At 38.5% G+C, this 17,753-nt stretch overlaps 1 protein-coding gene across 6 annotated transcripts in view; it reads left to right on the top strand.

Moving 5' to 3' along the window:
* The window catches only part of FNDC3B (fibronectin type III domain containing 3B), a 264,375-nt gene extending 249,011 nt beyond the window's left edge, over positions 1-15,364 (top strand). For 4 of the 6 annotated variants that reach the window (XM_023753881.1, XM_023753882.1, XM_023753879.1 and 1 more), the window contains 3 exons: positions 1,621-1,748; positions 11,848-12,180; positions 14,828-14,967. In XM_023753881.1, the coding sequence (XP_023609649.1) occupies positions 1,621-1,748; positions 11,848-12,159 (440 nt within the window). In that variant the 3' untranslated portion in view covers positions 12,160-12,180; positions 14,828-14,967. Of the gene's footprint in view, positions 1-1,620; positions 1,749-11,847 lie in introns of all 6 variants that reach the window. The other 2 variants (XM_023753884.1, XM_023753878.1) reach the window with 2 other exon arrangements.
* Positions 15,365-17,753: the final 2,389 nt, after the last annotated feature.

Genomic DNA, 17,753 nt, shown 5'->3' with positions numbered 1-17,753 from the left:
AAAACAAGTCCTACATGTGCGTGGCCCCAGGAGCAAGGCCATTTGACTCACTGCTTCCGCCTGCAGAAGCGATGCCAGCTACCACCAGAGCACAGAGTTCAGCACAGGAGGGTGAGTGGCTCCAAGACCTGGGTCGGGGACTGGCTTGGATTTTGTGCAGGTTTCCCATAGATCCTTGCAGGGTACTTTATGGTAAATACTTCCCCCTGCTTCCCTGCACCACAGCGGTCCAGAGCTCTTTGGCAATTGCTTCTTCCTGTGACTAAGAAACTAGTGTAAATGGGTGCACATGTGCAAGGCCTGGCTGGTCACTCGAGCCCTTTCGTAAGAGATTCCCCACGCACTGGCATAGGTGGGCTGGGAGGGGGAAGGTTCGCCAGTTTACCATTAGCACATTTCAGGCACTGACTGCCTCTCCAAGTGGTTGCTGGAGATTCATTTTGTGGAAAACAGAACACTGAACTGATTGGTGGCACTTGCTCTTCAGGGCACCTTTCCTCCCAGACAGCTCCTCACACACCACCTGATTGCCTCTTCCTCTTCCTCGTATGTTCAGGACAGTGTTGTCTTAGCTGTGGGACTGTTCAGTCTGAAGAGATTCCTTATTTAGTTTTTCCATACATTGCTTAGAATTTTGGCAAACTAATTTCAACTTTCTTTGTTTTTAAAGAAAACCTTTACTTTTCTGAAACATTCTTTATAGAATTATAGGTAGAAACAGTGCCTCTAAGGAATTAATCTCATGTAATTTGAAATTAAAAAATAAAGAGGTTCACAGAGAGCAGTTAGTTATAAGCTCTGGTTAAAAAACAAAAATCGATATTAAATTAAGCTGTAGAGATATACATAAACAATGAGAAAATATTTTAAATTTCTATAACATCTTACGTGCCTTACTACAAACTAATATAATTTAACTTTAAACCAGAATGGTGAGTCCAGTAGGTGAAAAATAAACTGAAAACTATGAATATGCGACAATTTAAATTTAAAGGCTTTCAGTGCTGCCCATTCCCCGGGACCTACCTCAAATGTCACCTGTTCCTCAGCCTTCCTTAGACTCTCACATGGGACTCTCTCCACTGGAATTTCCTAACATTTTATTTATACTTCTCGTTCTAATCTGCTTTACAGTATGTTTCTTTCTGTACTTGTCTCATACCTTACTCTCCCCTTCCCTCAGTTAGACCTTAATTTCCTGGAAAGCGGGGTTTATGGTACCGATTTTTGCATTCCCCAAATTACCTAGCTCAGAACCTAATCATAGAAGGTAGACTTTGGAAAAAAAATAACAAAAACTCAGTTCAGGCCAAGCAGTTATCAATAGGATAATGAGCAAAGAATGTTTCACCAATGGCTGGCCAGTCTCGGAGTATTTTCCCTGTGGAAAGGGCGCCCTGCAGGTTTTATAGGAGGCTGGGCAAGTAACTCCCCTGGGGCAGACACAAGTGCGCTCTCTCTCTCTCTCTCTCTCTCTCTCTCTCTCTCTCTCTCTCTCACACACACACACACACACACACACACACACACTCTCTTTCTCTCTTTTTCATATTACTAAAATTGTCACTGTTAATGTGATGCTTTTAATTCTGATCTTGAGTGTGTTAATTTGTATTTCAGCACCTCGAGTAACACAGTTAGAAGGAAATTCATGTGAAATTTCATGGGAGACGGTACCACCAATGAAAGGCGACCCTGTCAACTACGTTCTGCAGGTATTGGTTGGAAGAGAATCTGAGTACAAACAGGTGAGAACCACTGTGCACAGCAGGTGTGCAGCTCTGAGTCAGGCTGGCCCTTGCCTTCCCCTGTCGCCATGAGTGATTCAGTGACCAGTGAGCTCCATTTTTCTTAAAATCAATTGTGGAAACTCCCTATGCGCACCCATTACCTAGTTTTTTAGATTTTATAAGCCCTAGTTTACATTTTATTTTGTATGTGGTGTTATTCATCTCAAACTGTCAGTTCTCAAGCATATTCTTATCTGTAAAGAGTTCTGTATTTGTATTTGATATTGGCAGCAAACATCAAAGTCTATGTAATTGAAAGCTAAAGTGCCAGTGGTTTTAGTGTAGAGAGCAGGTAGTCTTTACCGAACTACTGAAGCCTATGTCCCGTCTGCTTTTAATAGAAGTTACAGCAGCAGAATAAGGAATAGGACCTACCAACTCTTGTAGCCTGTGATTCAGGAGCTCTCGGTCACCCTCCAATGTGCATGGGAACCTGTTAAAATGCACACTCTGGTTCAGTGGGTCTGGGGTGAGAGTTCAAGCTCCCACGTGATGCAGGTGTTGCTGGGCCATAGCCTGAGTAGTAAGGCGGTGCAGATCACATGATAAACCTACGCAAGAGAAAATGTCATTGGATCTAGCCAGATAAAGAATTTAGTTTTATGTTTTTCACACCCCTTCTTGATCCCTAATTCTTCCAAACCCACACATTCTAAGACACTGGCGAGGAAAGATTCAGATACTCTGTTGGTTTCTATAATGTTCCCAGGAACTTAATGACTGTTTATGTGAAATCAGGACATCATACCGTTACTACATTAGGAAAGCTGAGACCCATTCTTATCAGCACTTTAGTCGTGCTTTTATATCAAACTCAGAAAATTGAAGACACATTGCCACCTGTCTTCTGAAATTAGCATAATTAGTGAAGAATTCTTTATCCAGCTCTTGAGGCTGCAGATACACAAAGCAAGTTGAAAATACTCTGATTCAGTTTTTGTTTAATTGCTGGTCGATGTTCCTTATATTGTAACTAGTGGCCCAATGCACAGATTTGTGCACATTGAAAGGAAATTAATTAGAAGAAAGATTCATGCGGTAATTATGTTACTGCAAAAAATTACATGTCAAAATAGTATACAGTGGGGCCTTGACTTACGAGTTTAATTCGTTCCATGATGGAGCTCGTAACTCAAATTACTTGTATGTCAAATCAAAAAGTGAACGAGTGAGACACGTGTTGCTGGGCTGATGTTGTGGCGTTCACTGTGACGTTCGCTGCACCAACTAGCGGTGGGGTATCTGAAGCTGGCTCGTAACCCGAATTTTAGCTCAAAACTCAAAGCAAAAAATTGGCCGAGAGACGGCTCGTATCTCGAAAAACTCGTTAGTCGGGACACTCGTAAGTCAAGGCCCCACTGTATATAATATAGTATTATAAAATTAAAACACACGTGTGATTGGCACCAGCGAGAGCTTTATATGTATCGTGCATGCGCAAGTCAACCTTTATTTTTAAATTGCCAGTGCGTGTCATATGTACCGGCCAGTCGGTTGGACAGATGTACGGTCAGTCACTTAGCCTTTTATATACATAGATATAGATAATACTTGCAAATAAAAATGTATAAAATGAATCAAAGAAATTTTGGTACATTTCACTGTACTTTCTTAATATGAGGTGTCAGATAAAAGAATGAATTGTTTTCAGCACATTTTGTAAAAACTGTATTTTAACTATGACATCCACCAGTATTGAGTAACATCAGTGGATGATGTCACCAAAGTTTCCACTATTCCTCTTAAATAAGAGCAAAAACACTACTGTTTCCTTTCACTTTCCAATCTCCTCCTACACAATATGTCCGGTTTCAAAGTAAATAATTTTACCTGTGTAATTGTTTCAGCTTGCCAGAAAGATGTGATTGGTTTCAGGGTCTCAGCTCAGGTAGAGAGCAGAGGATTTTCCTGCTAGATTTAGTCATCTTTAACACCAGTAGCATTTTCCTGTATGGTAGCAATGTAAACATGGTTAGAGATGAAATGTTACAAAATTTCACAACATATTACTTGACACTTAACAGTTCATTTCCCAACAGTACATTCATTGCATATTCATCATTGAATTTTCCTTTTATTCCATGTCTCATACTTTTCCACCTGTTTTTGGAAACAAATGTTCCTAAAGCACAGTGGTTACTGTTTTACCTTTAAAAGGCAATATCTAGCCCCTGCTGGAGTGCCTCAGTGGTTGAGCGTTGACCTGTGAACCAGGAGGTCATGATTTGATTCCCGGTCAAGGCACATATCTGGGTTGCTGGTTCAGTAGGGTGCATTCAGAAGGCAGCTGATCAGTGATTCTCTCTCATCATTGATGTTTCTATCTCTCTCTTCCTCTTCCTTCCTCTCTAAAATAAATAAAAATATATTTTCAAAAAATAAAAAGCAGTATTTATACATGTCAGTCATTGCCAAAAATATAGGTAAATCCACTCAGTAATCTAGATTTTATTGATAGATTGGTTGTTTTGAATCTGCTATTTGTTTAATGGCATATGTTTAGACCCATGGACATATAAATACTAATATAATACGCAATCCCACAATGCCTCAGAATATATTTTTTATTATAAACAGTTACAAACAAGAGTTTCTTGTTAAAAATAGGTAGAATCACAGTAGTACAGGCCAGGCTCAGTAGGCAGGGGTTAGCATTGTCCACATAACCATGTCTTCCCTGCATTTACCAAGAAATGATTAAGGTCGGTGGTGGTACATGAAAACCTCAGTGGAGTCAGGGACAATTTGTTCTGAGTTTTCTGCTTCTCCCTATTCAATCAGCGTTAAGTTAAACATGGTGTTTTGAGTACTTCATTCACTTGTTCTGGACACGAGATAGGGAATGAAAGCTATTTATATTATGTGTGCAGAGTAATGGTTAAAATAATTATAGTCCAGAGATAACAGGCTTTGAATTCATAGAGGCAAAGCAAAAGAAAATGAGCGGTAATCACTGCTGAGCACAGCCTGCAGGTTGCGGGCTCCGAGGGAGCACTATGTATACCTTGGTCACCGCACTAACCATTCAGGATCCACTGATGTGTGGGCTGTTTACCCTTTTTGTTTTCCCGGGACTGGCACATAGCTAGGCACTCGGTAAATGTTTCTTGTAAGCACGGAAGAGGCAGTTTCCAAGGAACAGCGTTATTTACACTTACAGCGGTGAAAAGAGCCAGCTTCCGCATCGGGCGGGTTTAGCAGGGATGTTGTAACTTAGGTTAAAAACCACCCTCAAGAGGAGGGTATCCTGCTCGCCAAGTATATTGTTACAGCAACGTATGGCAACGCCCAAGGCCTTTTCTGATGTTATGCTAGAAGCAGTGACTTGACTTTGCCCGGTTCTAGCTGATTAGCTTTCTTTTGTTCAGCTGGTTTTAATTATTAACTGAAAGTATTAAATCTCACCTAAAATTTGACTGGGTATTAGGATGCCTGCTTATCTTTATTTGGCTTTTCTGCCACTTAATAAATATTCTAAGCACGTGGTTTTCTCAAGAAGCTTAGAACTTCTTTTCAATCAATATTAATTGTAAAGCATTCTTGAAATGAATGAAAATTGCATGCATATTTAGGTATGCATTTGCACAAGATATAGCAAACAGTTTACAGCATACATAAGAATGTAAGGAAATAATTCATATTTACATCCCTGTTCAGAAAGCAATATTTTTTATAAAGATTATTTAAATATAAACATTGAAGGTGAGAAAAAAGTAGTAAATTGTAAGATATCATTACCTGTTAGGAGTCAGAATTTGTGACAAGTTATTAATATTCTTGGTTCTCATATTTGTTGCATTAAGATGACCTTTGAAGCATCTGAAAATTTAAGGCGCTCCATTTTTAATTTAATGGCATCTCTCTATCAGTGTATTTCTATTTAGTGTCATTTTAGAATGTAGTACTAGATGTGTATTGAGTCTTCATGGTATCACATAAGATACTGTAAGAACTTCTCTTGACAGAACTTAGACTTGGAGCCTACATATTTTTTATTTTTTGTTTGAGTAATTTTTTTAAATTTTTTATTAAATTTGTTGGGGTGACATTGATTAATAAGATTACATTTTTTCATGCCTTTCAATTCAATTCCCTAACAGAAATTAAACCGTAAAGCTGTGACTATCTCATGTACATTTTTCTATTTTTCCACGATTAAAGTGCCAAATCCAAAGCCAAATAAGAATAGATCAAGAGGGAAATAGTTTAAAACAATCATTTATTTTACTGATTCCTAGGTTTTTGTGGGTTTTAGGTTTAAGGTTTAAGTATTTGACAAAGTTATGACTGCCTCACACCCAAAAAATCCTCATGCATACATTTATTTAAAATGTCGTATGAAATAAATTTATATTCAATTTCCTGGAGTCCAAGTATAGGATCTTGGGGTTCTGGAGAAACTGTGAGGTGCTTTGTTTGCACTATGGGGTGCCGGGTGTATAACAGAACAGCATGGACGTGTTCTCAGTGAAAACCACACACCCCCAAGAAGCAGTTCAGTAACTGCCCTTGCCTGTCCTCTTTGACTCAGATACACAATGCTGCCCAGCCTGCACTCTCTACAGAGGAGGTGAGGTGTCAAGTCAGCCTCCCATAGTCATGGGGCACTGGAGGAATTAATCCACCTCACTGAGCATCATCTTGTAAAAGTGGGGACACTGATTTCTGACTCAGGGTTCCTGTGCACCTCCGATCCTCTCAGTCTTGAGAGGCATTGTGTGAGGGACAGCGCTGTGCAGCTGTGTCCCCCCCTTCCAGGTCTTGGGAGAGGGCTGATGTCAGCGGAGGTGCCGGCACTGGTCCAGATACAGGCTCCAGTGCTCTGCCCTGAAAGGCTGTTTAAGGGATTTTAGCTATACAGCATGTTATTCTGATTTAAGGATCACAAATTCTTCATTTTGTTTTTCTGCATATTACTTTAAACCTTCCCATTGGGAATAAACATATCACAATTACTTTAAAATATATTGTACATCAAATCAGGAACAGAAATCGTCTCTGTAAAAATAATATTGCCTATATACTTATTGTGGTATTTTGATTGGTTACTTCAATAAAGAAAGTCTTAAATGGATGGAGGCCGGGCCGCTGCCCTGCCATGGAGAGCTGCATGTCCATGAGCCGTTGCCTGGCTGGAGGCACAGCTGTACTGGGCCTGGTGACCTTGTGGTTTTGTGATCTCATGGCTGTGATTATTTACACAAAAACAAATCCATTAACTCAAACCGTAGGAATCAGAAGCCTGAGGAAATGGGTTTTGGGGATTGTTTTAATTTTTCCTTAGCTCAGAATTAATCTAAAAAGCTTAATAAGCATTGTTGACTATTTCTAAAGTAGATTAGAAACTCCATGTTTTCTATCAATACATTGAAAACAACTCCATCCTTGTTAATGACTCCATTTTTTACAATGGGCTGCGCCGGTACTGAGCTCCTGCTACTGCCTCTGTGGTTTGTGTGTGTGTATCTTCTAATAACTGTTCCTCTTTTCAGACAGTGTATAAGAATATCTACTATTGCGTATTTGAGGGTTCCAATTAGAGAACATTCACTGAGTGTCCACTTTGTTCAAGCCATTGTGCTGGTTGCTGTGGAAATAATAGACACAGCCCTTCACACAATATAGTTATCACAAATATTTCTTTCTTTTTTTAAGATAGTGTTAACCTTGTATTGCCAATGCTTGTGGAAAGGGGGAGCTATTCTAATTAAAACAAGAAGAATGGCTAAAAGAAAAGCACTTACAAATTAAAGCCTAACTTTTTTTAAAATTCTTTTATTGATTAAATTATTACATATGTGTCCTTATCCCCACGTTACCCCCCACCCCACCCCCACTCATGCCCTCACCCCCTGGTGTCTGTGTCCATTGGTTAGGCTTATATGCATGCATATAAGTCCTTTGGTTGATCTCTCCCCCTTACCCCCACCCTCCCCTACCTTCCCTCTGAGGTTTGACCGTCTGATTGATGCTTCTCTGTCTCTGGATCTGTTTTTGTTCATCAGTTTATATTGTTCATTATATTCCATAAATGAGTGAGATCATGTGATATTCATCTTTCTCTGACTGGCTTATTTCACTTAGCATAATGCTCTCCAGTTCCATCCATGCTGTTGCAAATGGTAAGAACTCCTTTTTTACCGCAGCGTAGTATTCCATTGTGTAGATATACCACAGTTTTTTAATCCACTCATCTACTGATGGGCACTTAGGCTGTTTCCAAATCTTAACTATTGTAAATTGTGCTGCTATGAACATAGTGGTTCCTATATCCTTTCTAATTGGTGTTTCTAGTTTCTTGGGATATATTCCTAGAAGTGGAATCACTGGGTCAAATGGGGAGTTCCATTTTTAGTTTTTTGAGGAAACTCCATACTGTTCTCCATAGTGGCTGCACCAGTCTGCATTCCCACCAGCAGTGCACAAGGGGTTCCTTTTTCTCCACATCCCCGCCAGCACTTGTCGTTTGTTGATTTGTTGATGGATAGCCATTCTGACAAGTGTGAGATGGTACTGCATTGTCGTTTTGATTTGCATCTCTTGGATGAATAAATGACTTTGAACATGTTTTCATATGTCTTTTGGCCTTCTTCTGTCTTCTTTCAAAAAGTATCTATTTAGGTCCGTTGCCCGATTTTTGATTGGGTTATCTATCTTCCTTTTGTTAAGTTGTATAAGTTCCCTATAAATATTGGATATTAAACCCTTATCGGTGATAACATTTGCAAATATGTTCTCCCATGCAGTGGTAAAACCTACCTTTTGATTGAACTTGTCATTAAGGAAGTTCCCTTCAATTACATATTCATTTTCCTTCACTAAGCTTTCTGCCTAATGGTGCAAGAAAAGTATTTGGCTTTCAAAATACATTTGCAGACCCTAGCTGGTTTGGCTCAGTGGATAGAGCGTCGGCCTGCAGACTGAAGGGTCCCAGGTTCGATTCCAGTCAAGGGCATGTACCTTGGTTGCGAGCACATACCCAGTAGGGAGTGTGTAGGAGGCAGCTGATCAGTGTTTCTCTCTCATCGATGTTTCTAACTCTCTATCCCTCTCCCTTCCTCTCTGTAAAAAATCAATAAAATATATTAAAAAGAAAAGAATATAATATATTTTTTTAAAAAAATACATTTGCAGAGAACTTCACTCTAAGGAATTAGAGTTGAGAAGTGCAATCAAAATGATATAAATTAAATGTACTTCTGGGCCAACCTTCTTAAAGGGATCAAGTCATGCAAACTATGGAAATCATACTAGTAGAAATCATTTCAATAGATACTAAATAAAAATTTGAATCCACTTTGCAAAACTCTCTAAAACATCTGTGGGAGAGGTTATTAAGTGGTTTTCTGCAGTGAAGTCATTGTTTGGCGGCAGATATTAAGAGGCCACATCACAGCAACACTTTCCGAGTCTTTGTTCGATACCGACTGGGTGGGGGGACTGTTTGCTGTACATCATGAAGACAGTGCTTCCTTCGGGGCGGCAGAACCCAGGGTGGGTTACCTGGACACACCAGGGAGATGGTGGGACCAAGTGAACTGGACCCGCTGTCACACTAGTAATTAGGTGAGGACATGCACAGTCTTTAAAGAAGCAGGGTAACTCACCAGGTCGAATGTGCTTAAAATCTTATAAAGAAAACAGCAAATGAAATGATGAATCTGGAAAAGTAGGAGAAAAAAATGATTGTTTTTTAGGGCTTAGTTACTAGAAAAAAAAGTACAATAAATGAGGGAGGAAAAATCTTAAGAAAAAGACTAAATATCAGGTAAACATTAAAAGTCTGGTCCCTTTTCTAAGCTTTGAGATTCTTTTGCTGTCTGTCAACTTGCCCAACTCTAGACGTGTGGCCAGTGCCCTTGTATTCACTGGTGGGATGTCCTGCTTCGTGAGAGACGTTGACAGGCAGGCTTCAGAAACACTCAACATTTGTGGTTTCCCACTAACTCTGTAGCTGGTGAGTGTCTCAGACAAAGCCGAGGTTGTTGGAATTACTCAGTTCTTATTTTCTATGGGATTTGTACTAATGGGCTAAATTCACAACTTTACTAGGTGGCCTGTTGAAAATGCCCATATCTATCATTTTGAATTATTGTATTGTAAGGACATATTTGGAGTTATTCTTGAGTTTTAAATAGTAGTAGTAATAATAATAATAGCTTACTTTTACTGTGTGGTTACTGTGTACCAGGCATGTTTTAAGCCCTCTACAGATGCAACTCAGGGCCACTCCCATAGAAAGAGTCCACTTCATTTTACTTTCTTGTTTAATTACTCATCATCCAATCTCTTACTGATTTCGTTGAACCCAGCTAGTTTTTTTTATATTCACTGACTCTAATATAAGCCATACATTTTTATGTAGTTTTGATCTAATCTATTATTCCTGTAAGTTTTTTGAGGATCAGTATCACTTTGGTAGAAGAACCTTGTTAAGACCTCTCCTCTCTTAAAGATTCTTATTAGCATCGGTCGACTCAAGGGTGGTAATCTCTAAGTTAACTGGTAGTTTTTAAGTCCTTTAATAGTAAGCCTCGTGGTGACTATACAAGTGGGGCAAAATTCAGTTTACAGTTGTTCATATGGAAAATAATATAATAATTAGTAAATAATAATACAAAATAAACTGTGGTTTTCATACTCACAGTTGTAAATCTACTTTTGCCACACTATATTAGAATTAGCAAAGGGGAAGGAAACATCTCAGATCCTAATGGGGAAAAAACAGATTAGTCATACAGCAAAGGAACACTTAAGATGGGCTGCTGAATTATTTAAATAATAATTTGTGATAAATTGGGTTACATCAAATATTTCTTAAGAAATTATTAGACAAGCCATGAAGCTAGAAGGAGGTATGCACAAGGTACGTCTAACAAAGGACTTACATCCAGATTATCTAAAGAGCCCCTGCTAATTAATGAAAGCAAACATTAAAAACAGGCCAAAAACTTGAACTCACTCTTCACACAAGAAAGTATATGAATGACCAATAAGCACGTGAAAAGGTGGGGAACATTATCAGTCATCAGAGAAATGCAAATGAGGTACCATTCTCATCTAGAATGGCTAAAATATAAAATACTGACAATAACAAATGTTGGCAAGGATGTGTGGAGCAACTGGAACTCTCATACTTTGCTGATGGATATTCAGTGATTCAGTCGCTTTTGAAACTGTTTCTTCTGAAGTTAAATATAGACTTTGCCTGTGACCCAGCTCTTCTTCTCCTAGGTATTGCCCAAGAAAAATAAAATCAAGTCCTTAAAGATTTGTACAGAAATGCTCATAACAATCTTATTATATAAAACTGAGAACAATACAAACATCCGTCAAAATGAAAATGGATAAATTGAGGTATAGGCATACAGTGGAACACTGCTCCTCAATAAAAGTAGTAGCTACTGAATCAATAATCAATAACAAGTAATGTAGATGAATCTTCTAGGCACGAGAGAGTGTATACTCTTTGATTCTGTTTATATGAACTTCTAGAACAGGTAAAACTATTTATAGAGTTAGAAATCAGAATAGTGCTTACCTTCTAGGGCTAGAGGTGGGATATCTTAATGGTATAGAATCACATGATGTATCTGTAATTATCAGAAAGTCATTCAGCTGAAACTTGGCATTTCGCTGTTTTTATAATTCAATGCTTTTAATTGTTTTGATTAAAATATCTTTACTTGTTCTGTGGATCAAGATTATAGAGCCCTTTGTAAGAATTAAGTCATCTTCTGATTTATAGTCTAAATAATCATTGAAATTTAACTAGATGTTCTCTATTACTTATGTCAGCTCTAGTTCTAGTCAGTGCCTTATCTCCTGTCAGTGTCACAGTCACTGGGTTTTGTATTGTTTTATTTAGAGTGGGGTGGAATACCTCTTTTATGGATGAAATACAGATTGGAAGAAATGCCTTTCTATGTAATTCTTGATGTTACAGAGTTCATTTAAACCAAGCCAGGTCCATGAGTCTCCTGACTTGATGTGATTATTACTTTAGAGACCACAGCATTACTAAATTAACTGACCAGGACTTTTCCTTTTCTTGAAGGTGTACAAGGGAGAAGAAGCCACATTCCAAATCTCAGGCCTCCAGACCAACACAGACTACAGGTTCCGCGTGTGTGCGTGCCGTCGCTGTTTAGACACCTCTCAGGAGCTCTGCGGAGCTTTCAGCCCCTCTGCAGCTTTCGTATTACAACGAAGTGAGGTCATGCTTACAGGGGACATGGGGAGCTTAGATGACCCCAAAATGAAGAGCATGATGCCTACTGACGAACAGTTTGCAGCCCTCATTGTGGTTGGCTTTGCAACTTTGTCCATTTTGTTTGCCTTTATATTACAGTACTTCTTAATGAAGTAAACAAACCCAACAAAACTAGAGGTATGAATTTAATTAATGCTACACATTTTAATACACACATTTATTCAGATAATCCCCTTTTTAAACCCCTTTGTTCTTTGATTTATATACTTCTCTTGTTTTACAGATTTAGCTAGGAAAAAATATCAGTGTTTTGGTGCACCTTTTTGAAATGCAAAACTAGGAAGAGATTAAACTGGATTTTTTTGTTTTAAAGAAGAAAAGCAAACCAGATACCAAAAGCTAGCTTTCTTATCTTTCTTTTACATTTTCAGATCTGCCTTTATTCTGTGTTCACTGATATCTTTTGCAAGTCTGTGATTTTTTTTTCCCATGTTACAATTTAGTAATTTATATTCATCAGTCACTTCAATGTCTTGACCATCTAGCTGTCAACGTGAATCACAGTGTGTAGTTACTGGGCTAGGATTTCAGTGTTGTTCAGAGTATTACCACACAACAGCGTACAGAAGATGTGTTCACTCAGATAAGGCCGCCCTAAACAACCATATTGTCACTCAGTTATTTAACTGTGTTTAGCTCATTTAAATCAAAATGTGTACTTTAATCTAAAATGTTTTAATAGTCTGTATCTCTTATGATTTAACACTATGAGCTGCCTGTCTAAGAAATCAAGTAACCAAAATGCACCTATAAATTATGGAGCATTGTAGATTTTACCACGTCGATTCATAGCAGTAACTTTAAGAGGGCATTGTGCAATAGTTAGTTGTTTCCTTGTTCAGCTATTTTAAAAGCTGCTTTAACTTGTTTGTTTGTCTTTGTATATAACTACTTCTAATCTAATCACTAGAGTTATTATATTCTGTTATGTTTGACCAGATTTATATGACGAGAACTGGTGACAGTTTAGTGCCTCTGCCCATTGTCCATGATTTACACTAATTGTGAGCAATCTTCTTATATATCAGCTCATTGTTTTTGAAAGATTTGCCTTTAGGCTGTTCTTTGAGGTATCAATGAAGTGATTGAATTTCAAAACCTGAACTCAGTGCACATATACTAAGTTAACAGCAGACGAAAATTGGTAACACCCAGAAGAGAGTCATCTGAATCAGTAGTTCCTCTTTTTGTGGGGTTGACCTGCTCGTGTGTGGAGAGAGAATGGTATTTGGTGGTAAGCACAGGGTGTTTGGGGATCAAGGAGCCTAGATTCTTTCCCTGGATCTGTCACTAACTTGCTGCATGACCTGAACACGTCACTTTACCTCTCTGTGCCTCAGTTTTCCCATGCATTAAAAATAAAATAAACAAAATGGGGATTCTAATGTTTGTAAGTGTTTTGAGATCCTTGATTAACAGGTGCTATTGGAGTGCAAAGTGTTACTCTTGCATGTTTATTTTGAGTCATGAGATAATCAATTTTAACCCAAAGTCATTGGATTATTTATATGAAGTCCATAATGTTCGCGTACCTCAGGGACATTTAAGAGTTGGAGGTGCAAATATATTCCAAAAGGGTGCAACAGACACAGTGTATCCCCCTGCCTTCTGTTTTTGTATATTTTTGCTACTTGGTTTTTCTTGATCATAGCTATTTTGTGCTTGGTCTATGTTGTCTTAAGATGCAGTATCCTTTACTAGCTTATAATATTCCCATACCAAAGTCATGGGGAAACCAACATTATTTTGTTTTTGGTTTATTTATACTATATTCTGCATACAGTACTTTAAATGCCAATTACAGTGCAATCTTTATTTATTGTAAAATTTTTTAAATGTACTTATGTACTAATTTTCCCTTGTAGCATGTTATATTTTTTTGTGTTTTATACTTTTGTAATTTTAGGTCAGTCTTGTTCCTTGGCAACATCTGTAGTATTATCAATCTTCTGACGTTTTCTTGTGTTTTTAAAGATAAGAGCATCTAGTGCATTAAATGCCAAAAAAAAAAATCCATTATCAGTGATTGAAAAGTTTACATGTACCCAGAAAAACATAATCATCTCTTAAAGAAAGTGCTAAGATTAACTAATTATTCTGTGTGCCTATATTGATGTAGTAAGTACTAGAGAGTTCTGTATTTTGTTATTGACTATAATAATTAGTTTAATTAGCCTTGCAAACTGATGATATCAAGGTAAATATATTTTTGCCAAAGTTCTGGCCTTCCAACGCATCTCTCTATTTAAATGTGTATCATGACCCACTGTAACGTTGCATCTGCAGTTTCTGAGACAATTTCATGCAGGTGATGGGGAGAAGGCATTTTTTAAGCAACAAAGATACAACTGAGTACAAAAACCTTGTTTGCAGGGGGAAAAAAGTCCCTTTTTGGAAACACTTTAGAACTGCTGCTATAAAAAACAACTGCTCTCTGAATCAGTTGAGATTTTTAAAATGAAATAATACTTTAGGCCAAAATTGCTATGACTATTGGATCTTTTTGAGATGTTCATACTACCAGATTTAACCACCAGAAAGCAGAAGTGTGCGAAACACTAGCTGACGGCACTTTATTTTATTGCTCTTCTTTATTTGGTATTCATTATAAACCCTTCAATCAACAAATTATTGCTCTATCTGGCACTGTTTTCTATCACAAATATGTATATGTGATATCGATATATAACTATATATATATTGCCATACACATGAACAATAAAATAAAGTGTTATATTAACCTTGTCTCTTTGCCCTTTTGCAGTATGTAGGAATGAGTGAGTGGCTTTCGGATGCTCTGTATGTCAAACTCAGCCCTGGCACAAGAAATTCCAGTCATGTGAAGCAAACTGCCCTTTGTCCTCAAAGAAATTGTTTAAAAAGAAAACTTTTGTAAAAGATTTGTTTTCATATTACCTGCCTTGTTGTTATCAACTTGAAATGTTGGCATTTTCTAACTGTGTTTTGTTGGCTACAGTAATTCAGTATTCCTGTCAAAATTGAAAAGTGCCCTAACTGAATGTGTTTGAATGTTATCCTTGCACAATTCTTTAAATTTAAAGACAAAATGTTTTACCTCACTGTTGGACATACATTCCAAGCTTTCAACTTTAGGAGAAAAAAAAATCATATGTTTTCCTGTATTGTAAATTTTAGACTATTTCATATACATTGTATTAAAACTGCCATATCAATTTTAATGTATAGATTTTGCAAATACTATGCTATATGTAATACCTAACTATATCTGTAGTGTATATGTAATATATTTATGCCCAATAAATGTTTTAATTCTTTCTGACTTAAGTAGGGTTCTTCTACCGTGAAAAGGATTGCTGTTGTCGTTGCTGTGACTTTTAAAAAACTTAAACCACATCCCAGAAATTGCAAATTCAAATGCCTTTAGAGGCTGAGCATGTGTCACAGTACATGATGGTTGATGTACCATCTACAAGGGCAGCTGCAACCCAGCTCCTGCTGGTTGAGGTCCTGCAATCACTATTTCCAAAAAAGCAAAATCGAAATTTCCCTATATGGACCAACTAAAATGTGATTGTAGACCATGCAGGGCCCTGGGCTGCCAGTTTGTTTGGGGGGGGGTTGGTCAGTCCGTGTGGATAAGGTATGTCTGTGCCTAATATTTTATCTGTATGTCCACACTGAGAAGCCAGGTCTAGGTCTGGTCACCCAGCCCCTGGCTGCTCCCTCTCCGGGCCAAACTCCATCCCTCCTCCCAGGCTCATTCAACAACAACAACAACAGCAATAAAGCGTAGTGTCTTCACCCTGGCCATGATTTCATTGTAATGTTTAGATTGTTTGGCTGGGAATCGCTGCCATCTTCATTTTTATTTTTATTTCGGGAGGGGGGGATCAGGGGGGAACTGATATTTTGTAACTCAGAGCTCACTTTCTTATATGAAGAATTATAGCCATTCTTATGTGTAAGAATGACAAATTGAAGATATCAAATTTTACATGCTCTGACACGCCACTGAAAATATCGTAAATAATTTTTTTAAGTCACAATTCCCCCTCAACTCTGGAAGAATAGGGGAGAAGTTATTAGCACCAGAAGTTTGGAAACCTAACCAGAGAAAGCCGAATTCTAACTTATTAGGGGGAAATGAACACCAATGCAATTTATATGCAGAATGCCCTGAAGGCTCCAAAATGGACAAAGTATGTCCGAAGTGATGGCTAAGGGGGAGAGGAGCCTAAAATAATATCGGCTTAAAACTGTTTAAAATGCCATTAGATCCATAAAATCCCTCCCCATTTTTTTGAACTGGACAGCTGCTCTCTGGACTGGGAGACTATCCACACTTGAAAGTTAAGATACCGTATCAAGAATGGAATTAACTGAACAGAGACACAGGAGAGAATATTAGACATAGCCTCACTTGAAGAACCTCATGGGCCACAAAGAAAGATCTAAAGAACTGGTTCGGGCAGAACACTCAGATGGTACTGCTCAGCCGTGGCTGCACAGTAATACCACCTGGGGAGCTTTTCAAAATTACTATACCCGATCATACCCTACAACATTAAAAGGAGTATTTCTGGAGCTTCGGTGGTTTATTTTTTATTGAATTCATTGGGGTGATACTGGTTAACAAAAGTATACAGGTTTCAGGTGCACAATTCTACATCACATCATCTGTACACTGTATTGTGTGTTCACCACCCCACCATCGGTGTTTTTAAAGTCCCCGGGGTGATTCCATTGTACAGCCAAGATTGAGAACCACGGCCCTAAGGTGAAACTCTCAGACAGCAAGCCTCCATCAGCTCTTTAATCCTCCCGCTTTACCCAGGGCAACCTGACATCTGATGAAAGCTGCTCACATGGATGACAAGTCCAAAGCCCACAACTTGAGAGAACCAGAGGCTAAGGGAGAAGACGCTTCAGAAAACTTTCGTATCTCCAGAGAGATGAGGAAAGATAAGTCTTCGGTAGACTAAGACTAGAACACTATGACAAGGAAATACTTGAAAAATACTGAAACGTTCTTGGACATTAAAATCCAGTAGAAGGGTTGGAAGCTGGAGTTGAGAGGATAACCAACAGAGCAAAAATAAAAAGATAAGATAGAAGACTAGGTTCAGACCAGGACATTCAATATCCAAGTAATAAGATCTCCAGAGAGTACAGACTATGTAGGGCACAAGGGTGCTCAACACATGAATGAAAATAGGACCTCTACCGGGTACGACATCTAGAAACTTCAAAACACTGGTGCCAGGAGAAGCTCCCGAGAGCAGAGAGAAGCTGCTCACATGGAAGGATTAGAAATCAGAACAGCTTTCCACTCGTCAGTAACAACACTGGAAGCTAGAAATCAGTGTGGCAAGTACGTCAAGATTTTGAAAGAAAAATATTTCCCAACTGCTTGCTCCCTGTTGAGTGCAAAGTATCACGAAGCTGTTTTTAGAAATGCAGGATCTCCCCAATTTGCCTCCCATGCACCCTCTCCGGAAGCCACCAGAGGATATGCTGGTCCATATCTGCGAATAAACCAGGAAAAGCTTCCACGGGATTCCGCCTTCAGTGCTTTTATGCTGGTCAGAAGTTGGCTCTCTGTCCCAGAAGGATTTGTGCACCTTTCACTTTATCCCTTCCCTACCCTTAGTCACCGTGTGCTCATAAACACACACACACACAATTACTCCTCTAAACAGATGACTGCA

This window comes from Myotis lucifugus, unplaced genomic scaffold (assembly GCF_000147115.1).
Source record: "Myotis lucifugus unplaced genomic scaffold, Myoluc2.0 scaffold_53, whole genome shotgun sequence".
In the NCBI taxonomy this organism is placed as follows: Eukaryota; Metazoa; Chordata; class Mammalia; order Chiroptera; family Vespertilionidae; genus Myotis; species Myotis lucifugus.
Note: the sequence above shows the minus strand (reverse complement) of the source record. Positions and strands in the feature narration are given on the sequence as shown.